Source organism: Oratosquilla oratoria, chromosome 31 (assembly GCF_046742065.1).
Source record: "Oratosquilla oratoria isolate Oo_2021 chromosome 31, ASM4674206v1, whole genome shotgun sequence".
Lineage (NCBI taxonomy): Eukaryota > Metazoa > Arthropoda > Malacostraca > Stomatopoda > Squillidae > Oratosquilla > Oratosquilla oratoria.
This window is the reverse complement of record NC_134807.1, coordinates 17,708,873-17,718,959: the sequence shown is the minus strand read 5'-3', so window position 1 is coordinate 17,718,959 and position 10,087 is coordinate 17,708,873. Positions and strand designations below refer to the sequence as shown.

At 41.8% G+C, this 10,087-nt stretch overlaps 1 protein-coding gene across 1 annotated transcript; it reads right to left on the bottom strand.

Moving 5' to 3' along the window:
- LOC143041460 (uncharacterized) lies at positions 1 to 9,978 on the bottom strand. Its single transcript, XM_076213357.1, has 5 exons — positions 9,061 to 9,978; positions 8,745 to 8,814; positions 8,272 to 8,398; positions 7,999 to 8,137; positions 1 to 4,936 (listed from the first exon to the last, which is right to left on the bottom strand). Exons 1-5 carry the CDS (start codon positions 9,394 to 9,396, stop codon positions 4,766 to 4,768), a joined length of 843 nt encoding a protein of 280 aa, XP_076069472.1. The 5' UTR covers positions 9,397 to 9,978; the 3' UTR covers positions 1 to 4,765.
- Positions 9,979 to 10,087: the final 109 nt, after the last annotated feature.

The window sequence follows — 10,087 nt, the reverse complement described above, 5'->3', positions numbered from 1 at the left end:
CCCACTAGAGTTGGAGTAACGACTCGGAGCGCAGGATTTTTATAGTGACGACGTTACAAAACTTGAGTTGTGACTACACGCCATAGTAGGATGAAATTTGTTTAGATTTAAGTCATAAAGGCGACTCGAACTTGGGACGTCACTACTACCTCACGAGTCTTTTACCGGTAAATTACCGGTAATTCCGGTAACGGCATTGTTGTTTACCGGGAATTCCGGTATTGAAATTAACGGTATTTGCCCAGCACTACTACACGCCACCCTGATGTGCGAGATCAGAACCAAGTCGATGTTGACCTGATACACTCTTGTACATTTATGGATCAACACCACTACAGTAAAGTGTTGCTGTAGTGCCTCATCCTTGACGTGCCTCAGGATGTCATCAACATCCACTACCTGGTGACAGTTGACCCCAGTGGTAACTCCAGGCTGCGTCACTGAAGTACAGTGATCACGCTTTCTACCCCAAACGTTATCGGATATTGCATACTTCCCGCTTTCGTTATATTGTCAAATAGATTCCTTGCCTCCTGGTACTTCCCACACTTTTTCAAGGCCTCCCATACAATCACAAACCTATATCTTCACCCCGTTTCCTGTTAGCCAATCTCCCTTTTAAAGTACGTTGGTAATGTGTTCGAGCATGTCCTCTGCCGTCGCCTTAGCGAGTATTTGAAGGTCAAGAATGTGCTGAGAGACTACCAATTCGGTTTTTGGCCGGAGCGAGGTACAGACGACGCAATTTCCTGAATCCGATTACCTTTACTGTACGACGGTTTCCTTCTTCGATGCCATTGCCGCTCGAGGGATACTATACCGCCCCAACGTGCGACAAAGGCTGTAAACCAACACTCACACAAAATGCTGCCATTATCGCACAGCAATTCGGCAAGTGTTCCTAACTTTCCATCTCCATCCTTGACCTTCTTTTCTCTGCCAGACTACCTCTCCCTTCATACATTTCATTTCCCTCTAAAACAGTGGTTCTTAACCTGGGGTACCTGTAATCCGAAGGGGTACGAAATTTTGAATCTGTACGAGACAAGATAGCCCCAGTGCAATGACACTAGTAGTAATTTTGTTACTTTGGTAAAAAAAAAAACTTCATGGTGGATTTTCTGTTGACAATATTTTCCATTTTAACTGTATGAAATGATGATATCTTCCATGGTGAAGGCACTGTTTCAAACTTTTACCTTATTTTTTCACCTGCCTATACTGAAAGTTTGTGTTTCACATCCTTAGACTTTTGACCACGATTTTACCCATTTCTACCACTGTGGGCTGCCCCGGCGCCGAAGGCGCACACCGAGCATTTTGTGTAACATGCGAATGAATTAGGATCATGTTTTTGCGTATAGAAGGTATTAGATCCTTCAGGATTTGGCTGTCTTCTTTTTATTCTATCAAGAGTACTTTCAAAATCGCTATATGTTACAAAAGGATGTTCTAATTTTTTATAGAATGATCTAAAAACAATAGGTCCCTCTACAACCTCCATTCGTACAGGTTTATGGACTGAACATTCAGGTTCATGTTTATCAAGTACCTCCTTCTTTGAGAAGGGATGCAGACATTATGAACAAGGGAAAACTCGTCCATCATGACTTTTATTAATAAATGGGCTCAAATCTTGCATTAATACATAGTGGTTATTTTCTTCCTCAGATATATAGAGAAGATTTACATGTTTATCTTTTTTCACTTTTGCAATTCTTAAAGGATACAAACTTTTATTTTGACTTTTATTTTCATCATCAAAGGCAAAGACATTAACACTGATGGGATTCTTCTTTTCAAATATGGTCATCTTATCTAATTTGACTGGCAATTCTATTCCACTCCAATCGTAATTTTGAGCAGCAGCCTTAACTGTCTTACTAATTCTCTGTTTGTTTTCTTCTTCTAAGCAATCTGACCGGGCAATGCACCATTTCAAACATTCTTGATCCTCATTTTTAATATTCACTAGTTTATATTTTGCCTTTTGATATTTATTAGGAAGTTCAATATAACTAGTCCCTTTCAATAGTTCGTATTTTGCTATTTTTATTTCAAAATTGAGAAGCTTCTCAATTATCCAACCTGAGCCCTCTCTGGTGAATTTATCAATCTTATTTTCTAATTTACCAATCATATCTAGCACTACACTTTTTATTTCTGAAAGATCAGTGATCGGCTTCATCTTACCACTATTGAACCAGGGTTCTAGAATTGATCTCCTCCCATTTCCTAACTTTTTGTAGAATCGAACTTTGAGACAAAGAGAAATTTTCAAACCTTTCCAATTCTGCTCTTTGATTCTCTTCTCTATAACATCCACCATACTCATGATAAAGAGTTTTGGATCAATTGTACTAATGTCGGAATAACAATAAACTCGTAATTTACCTCCACAACCTTCCCGACTATTATCGTATTTACATGTCATTTTAGATTTGAGGTTCCGAAAATGTTTTTTTGTTCCATTGTGTTTTTTGAGGTTTGAGACTTCAATGTTACATATCCCACATTTTGGTTTTGATTTTTTAGGAATATCTTGGGGGTTAACCTTATAGTAATGTTTCTTACATTTTTCATGACGAGCGAGGTTGAAAACATTCCTATCGCAAATTTCACAATGAAATTTTCCCTCCTTATTTAACCTATTGTAATTAGGATTCAACCGTTTCTTGTGATAGACTGATTTGTCATGTCTTAAACGGTTAAAAATAATTTGATCACAAATTTCGCAATGAAATTTTCTCTATTGTAATTAGGATCTAACCGTTTCTTGTGATAGACTGATTTCTCATGTCTTAAGGGTCTTGTTACAAATTTGAAAATGGAATTTTAGACATACTCGTTTTGATGATTTCATCATGGTATTTCGGTTGATATTTGTATCCATTTATATATATATATATATAATTTTCTTGAAATCATTTTTTGTTTCTAAATTTCATTTTTTTTCGGTGACCTGTCAAAGATATAATTACCCATTGACTAATGAAAGAAAATGAGGAAGATAATACTTGGGTTCGATTCCCATGCTGGGTACGAATGTTTTTGATTAATCTATGAGTAGAGGGGGAAAAATATGAGGAGGAGAAGGAGGAGATGAATAAATTGAAGGAGAAGGTTCCAAAAATTGATCTGGAGTGAAATTACAGGTAACTTATTGTTAATTTTCTACCATGGTATTAAGTTCTAGATTGATTGTAGGTTGGGCACCCATGGCCAAGTGGACTACGATTCGACCTGATATGCCCAAAGGTCCAGGATCGAGTCTGCATTGAGGTGCTCCCTCGAGGGGTTATCCAAGTTTGAAAATGGTTACCAATTGCCGAGTGCGCATTAAGCAATTGCATATAATCATGTTCAGGCGAAGATGACTATTAACCCATTCAACTCCGATGACAAGATGTCTTGTCATTTGGTCAAATAAAACAAAAAACCATAAAACACCAAAATGTTTGATCAAACACCAGAAAAATATGAAGGGGGGAAATCCGAAGGTCAGCGATTTGCTCCAAACTTGCGGCACAAGTTCAGAGTGGGATAGGGTGCACATGAGCGTAGACAGCAGAATCCTGAGACCAAGGGTGTGGGGGTGAGAGGCATGCAAAGTTCGGCCTTTTGACGTTAATGCCTGTGGCACGGATACCGTGTGCCTGACTGGTGTGCCATTGCACTGCAGGGCATCCCAGGCCGCCCCGGACCTGTGGGTGTGATAGCGGGTAAATCGGTGGAGGTGACCAAAATGACCCAAAATCCAAAAAATCTCCAAGGGGGTACCCCGTGGAATTTGGGGGGAAATCCGAAGGTCAGCGATTTGCTCCAAACTTGCGGCACAAGTTCAGAGTGGGATAGGGTGCACATGAGCGTAGACAGCAGAATCCTGAGACCAAGGGTGTGGGGGTGAGAGGCATGCAAAGTTCGGCCTTTTGACGTTAATGCCTGTGGCACGGATACCGTGTGCCTGACTGGTGTGCCATTGCACTGCAGGGCATCCCAGGCCGCCCCGGACCTGTGGGTGTGATAGCGGGTAAATCGGTGGAGGTGACCAAAATGACCCAAAATCCAAAAAATCTCCAAGGGGGTACCCCGTGGAATTTGGGGGGAAATCCGAAGGTCAGCGATTTGCTCCAAACTTGCGGCACAAGTTCAGAGTGGGATAGGGTGCACATGAGCGTAGACAGCAGAATCCTGAGACCAAGGGTGTGGGGGGGAGAGGCATGCAAAGTTCGGCCTTTTGACGTTAATGCCTGTGGCACGGATACCGTGTGCCTGACTGGTGTGCCATTGCACTGCAGGGCATCCCAGGCCGCCCCGGACCTGTGGGTGTGATAGCGGGTAAATCGGTGGAGGTGACCAAAATGACCCAAAATCCAAAAAATCTCCAAGGGGGTACCCCGTGGAATTTGGGGGGAAATCCGAAGGTCAGCGATTTGCTCCAAACTTGCGGCACAAGTTCAGAGTGGGATAGGGTGCACATGAGCGTAGACAGCAGAATCCTGAGACCAAGGGTGTGGGGGTGAGAGGCATGCAAAGTTCGGCCTTTTGACGTTAATGCCTGTGGCACGGATACCGTGTGCCTGACTGGTGTGCCATTGCACTGCAGGGCATCCCAGGCCGCCCCGGACCTGTGGGTGTGATAGCGGGTAAATCGGTGGAGGTGACCAAAATGACCCAAAATCCAAAAAATCTCCAAGGGGGTACCCCGTGGAATTTGGGGGGAAATCCGAAGGTCAGCGATTTGCTCCAAACTTGCGGCACAAGTTCAGAGTGGGATAGGGTGCACATGAGCGTAGACAGCAGAATCCTGAGACCAAGGGTGTGGGGGGGAGAGGCATGCAAAGTTCGGCCTTTTGACGTTAATGCCTGTGGCACGGATACCGTGTGCCTGACTGGTGTGCCATTGCACTGCAGGGCATCCCAGGCCGCCCCGGACCTGTGGGTGTGATAGCGGGTAAATCGGTGGTGACCAAAATGACCCAAAATCAAAAAAATCTCCAAGGGGGTACCCCGTGGAATTTGGGGGGAAATCCGAAGGTCAGCGATTTGCTCCAAACTTGCGGCACAAGTTCAGAGTGGGATAGGGTGCACATGAGCGTAGACAGCAGAATCCTGAGACCAAGGGTGTGGGGGTGAGAGGCATGCAAAGTTCGGCATTTTGACGTTAATGCCTGTGGCACGGATACCGTGTGCCTGACTGGTGTGCCCTGCAGTGCAATGGCACAGCAGTCAGGCACACAGTATCCCTGCCACAGGCATAAAGGTCAAAAGGCCGGATATTGGAGGGCTCTGACGGCCACACCCTTGGTCTCAGGATTCTGCTGTCTAAGGTGATGTGCACCCTATTCCAATGTCTACATGTGGCGCAAGTTTGGACCAAATCGCTGACCTTCGGATTTCCCCCCAAATTCCATGGGGTACCCACTTTGAGATTTTGGGCATTCTGGGTCAATTTGGTCACCTCCACCGATTTACCCGCTATGACATCCACAGGTCCGGGGCGGCCTAGGATGCCCTGGAGTGCAATGGCACAGCAGTCAGGCACACGGTATCCCTTCCACAGGCATAAAGGTCAAAAGGCCACACCCTTGGTCTCAGGATTCTGCTGTCTAAGGTGATGTGCACCCTATTCCACTGTCTACTTGTGGCGCAAGTTTGGACCAAATCGCTGACCTTCGGATTTCCCCCCAAATTCCATGGGGCCCCTTTGAGATTTTGGGCATTCTGGGTCAATTTGGTCACCTCCACCGATTTACCCGCTATGACACCCACAGGTCCGGGGCGGCCTGGGATGCCCTGCAGTGCAATGGCACAGCAGTCAGGCACACGGTATCCCTGCCACAGGCATAAAGGTCAAAAGGCCAAATTTGGAGGGCTCTGACGGCCACACCCTTGGTCTCAGGATTCTGCTGTCTAAGGTGATGTGCACCCTATTCCACTGTCTACTTGTGGCGCAAGTTTGGACCAAATCGCTGATCTTCGGATTTCCCCCCAAATTCCATGGGGTACTACCCCCTTTGAGATTTTGGGCATTCTGGGTCAATTTGGTCACCTCCACCGATTTACCCGCTATGACACCCATAGGTCCGGGGCGGCCTGGGATGCACTGGAGTGCAATGGCACAGCAGTCAGGCACACGGTATCCCTGCCACAAGCATAAAGGTCAAAAGGCCGAACTTTGGAGGGCTCTGACGGCCACACCCTTGGTCTCAGGATTCTGCTGTCTACGGTGATGTGCACCCTATTCCACTGTCTACTTGTGGCGCAAGTTTGGACCAAATCGCTGACCTTCGGATTTCCCCCCAAATTCCATGGGGCCCTTTGAGATTTTGGGCATTCTGGGTCAATTTGGCCTCTGGCACCCATACCGTTGGCCTGAGTGGTGTCAGATTGGACTCCATGGCAGCCCTGGCCGCCCTCGACCTGTCGGTGAGATGGTGGGTAAATCGGAGCAGGTGACCAAAATGACCCCACTCTAAGAAATTTTCAGTAATTTTACGGTACTATACTGGCACCTGGGGCTTCCATCTTTCTACTGTAAAAAATTACAGTCACACAGAATTTTTTTTTACAGTCACACCAAAATTTTTATACAGTCACACCGAAATTTTTTTTAGTCACATCAAATTTTTTTACAGTATAATCCCATATTTTCCACAAGGATATTATTTTTCTTTTTTATTGGGGGGGGGGTAATATGCCTATATGTGGCATATATGTCTGGTGATATAATCTCTTACAAGCATTAAAAAAAAAAAAAAAAAAAAAAAAAAATGAACTGGCTAGCTGGCAATGGGAACATACAGGACTCTTTGCACTTGAAGTATTAACACCAACAAATGAAAATATGTTCATTCCAAAGAAAATTTAACACACTTTTTAAACTGGTAGCCTAGCTTATAGTACAAAAATAAACTTACATAACACAAAAAGAGCATTGTAGGTATTGTGCTTGAGACCCATTACCATTATTCTACTGAAGCCAATACAAGAATTTATTCATAACCTTGCTGACTATTAAATGATAAAAATACTGATGTATAAAGCAATTTAGGAATAAATAATGGTACAAAGAAAAATATATGTACATATAAACAACACTTTTTTCCCATCAAAGTTAAAGAATCACAACATTTAACTGAATAACTACTAAGATCAAATCCTTAAGAGAATAAATGATGCAATGTACTAAGTATAAACAAATTAAAAAGGAATCCTTTCATAATACCCCAAACAGTACTTTTTATGACAAAAACTGAACACTTTGTGAAATAAAATTACAGATCCAGTTTTATTCAAGATTCAATGAATACTTGTCACAAGGATAATATTTTCTTGGAAAATATGCCTATATGAGGTCTATATGTCAATGTGAGGAATGCTACCTAATTAAATGTAGTCTTCAAGTGATATAATCTCTTACAAGCATTAACAAAAAAAGAAAAAGAAACTAAACTGAACTGGCTGTCTGGCAATGGGAACATACAGGACTCTTAGCACTTGAAGTATTATGACTAACGAATGAAAGTATGTTTATTCGAAAGAAAATTTAACATACTTTTTTAACTGGTACTCTAATTTTTAGTACAAAATAATAATACTTTTATTTCAGGCACACATGGCCCATATATATATGTATATATATATATGTATATATATATATATATATATATATATATATATATATATATATATACATACAGTGTAAGTTTTAAAATTATATAAAAACTATGTACAAGGTGTATAAACCTACGAGCAGTACGAAAATAAACCTACATAACACAAAAAGAGCATTGTAGGTATTGTGCTTGAGACCCACTACCATTATCCTACTGAAGCCAATACAAGAATTTATTCATAACCTTGCTGACTGTTGAAATGATCAAAATACTGATTTATAAAGCAATTTACAAATAAATAATTATGCAAAGAAAACTATATGTATATATATAAACAACACTTTTTCCCATCAAAGTTAGAGAATCACAACATTCTCACATGCTCTGGCTGATCTGGCTGGTGATGTTTCAACAGATTAAACAGAGACAGCACCTTTGGGCTAACAGGAGCCACCTTCTTTTTTTTGGGTCCTTTGTGGATTTTGGTCCCAGAATTTGGGTCGATCTTCATGAAGAACCTGCATGGAAAATTCAATTCAACATTTAAAGTTACTTCAGTCATGGAGTGCTATTTTGGATTGTAAATGAAATACATGTATTTCAGCAACTATCTTTATTGAATCTAGCTTTACTGATCCACTTGAACAAGTACCTCTGAACAAACTCCAAAGTAAACCCAGCATTTGATGGGTATTTTATATCCATGATGAAAAATAGCTCAAACATGAGAGCAAAGGCCTGGATGAAGCATGGAATGTCCCTCATGACGATCACTCCATCTGATGCCAAGTAGAAATTTGATCCATTGTAAAGGCACGGGTTCCTTCAAAAAATATATAAACACATCTAATGACTTGATACTTAAAGACCTAGAGAAAGGTGACTATTTTGTGAGGCAAATATCACTGCAATAGAAACACATTAACAATTTCAAGGCTTCTAAACACTCATTTGCCAGGGCTCAAAATTAACAGCTCTTTACTTGTTCAGGATAAGTAGGAATTCAAAAAAGGAAATCATGGTTGGACAAACAGAAGTTTCCTGATTAAAATAAAGAGGCCATGGAATAGTGTAAGAGCAAATAATTTCCATATTAGAATATTTTATGCATGCACATATACTTACCAACTGCAATCAAACATGGCATTTTAGGGAAGTCTGGTTCCTCTGTCAGTCTGTTCACATCATATGGTTTCTAGAAAAGAAATAGAGCAATTAATTATTTATATAATTTCAACATCAATCTTTTTTCCAAGTCATGTGTACATCACCAATAAATTCTCAACTTAATATATTGCCTAAAATGTCCTGGATACTGAATAATTCTAATATTATTTAAAGTCTTTATGTTATGTTGCAGCTTTTTTAAACCTTTTTTTTTATTTTCATTGAAATATCTTTTAATTCTGTAGTTGCTTAACAAGTACAGTATAAATCCTACCTCTGCAACTCGAAAAAGGGATTCTTTTTCCTCTTGAAAGTATGCCATGATGAGGGTGATTGTTGCCACCTGGTAGGGAAACTGATTTCCCACTTCACACGCTTTTTTTGCAAATCTTAGTCTGCCCCTCAGTTTCTTTGCAAGTTTGGATTTTACTCTGCTTTTTTCTTCAAAAGAGTCAACAATAAGTTGCTGCTTCTCCCCAAAAGCCTCCAGCATTCTGCCTTGACAACTCAAGCCCATCAGTTGTTGAAAGTGACCATCCAAAGCTTCTGCTGTAAACAGAGCTGGCCATTTGTCCCTCAGCTCGAATGTGCTGCAGCCCTTTATAATCATTACCCTCTGATGGTAATACTCAAACTCGGGACCAGATTGTTCCTCAGGGGGGTCAGGCAATCTATTTGTTGGTCCATAACTTGATTTTTTTATTACTGTCAGAATCTTCAGCAATTCTCTTTATTTTGTACTGCCCACGCCTCTCAGTCTCCGCTCTAGCAACCAGCTGGTTGAGAACAGAATCATATCCTCTGCCAATACTGGTGCCAGCCACTTGCACATCTTTGAGGCATGGGAAGATGTCAATCACTTTCTTAGCAATCACCTCCATGTGGCACCGATAAGGCTTTGGGTGCACCTGCAGTACTTTGGCCACCACATGTCTGACAATGGCCCTCCTATCTCTGGGAGACAGCTCTGCAGTTCCACCATGCTTCAGCACTCTATGAACTGCCTTCCTGACCCCCTTTGGCCTGTCTTCCATGTCCTCAAATGTCAGCTCAACAGTTGTTGTTGTTGTTGTTGTTGTTGTCGTTCCCTAGACTGTCTGTCCGAGCAGTCCCGTCTCCCCAAGGAAGGCCACAGCCGAAACTGGGTTTTCCCACAAATCCTTTATAGAGTGTATGTTGTGTTGTTTGCGTGTATGATTGTGTATAATGCAGTCTTCCATTATGTGTTGTATGGTATGGGGTGAAGTGTTACATCCTGGGCAGCTGTTCACAATGCGGTCATCCAGCCTCTTCTGTCTGGC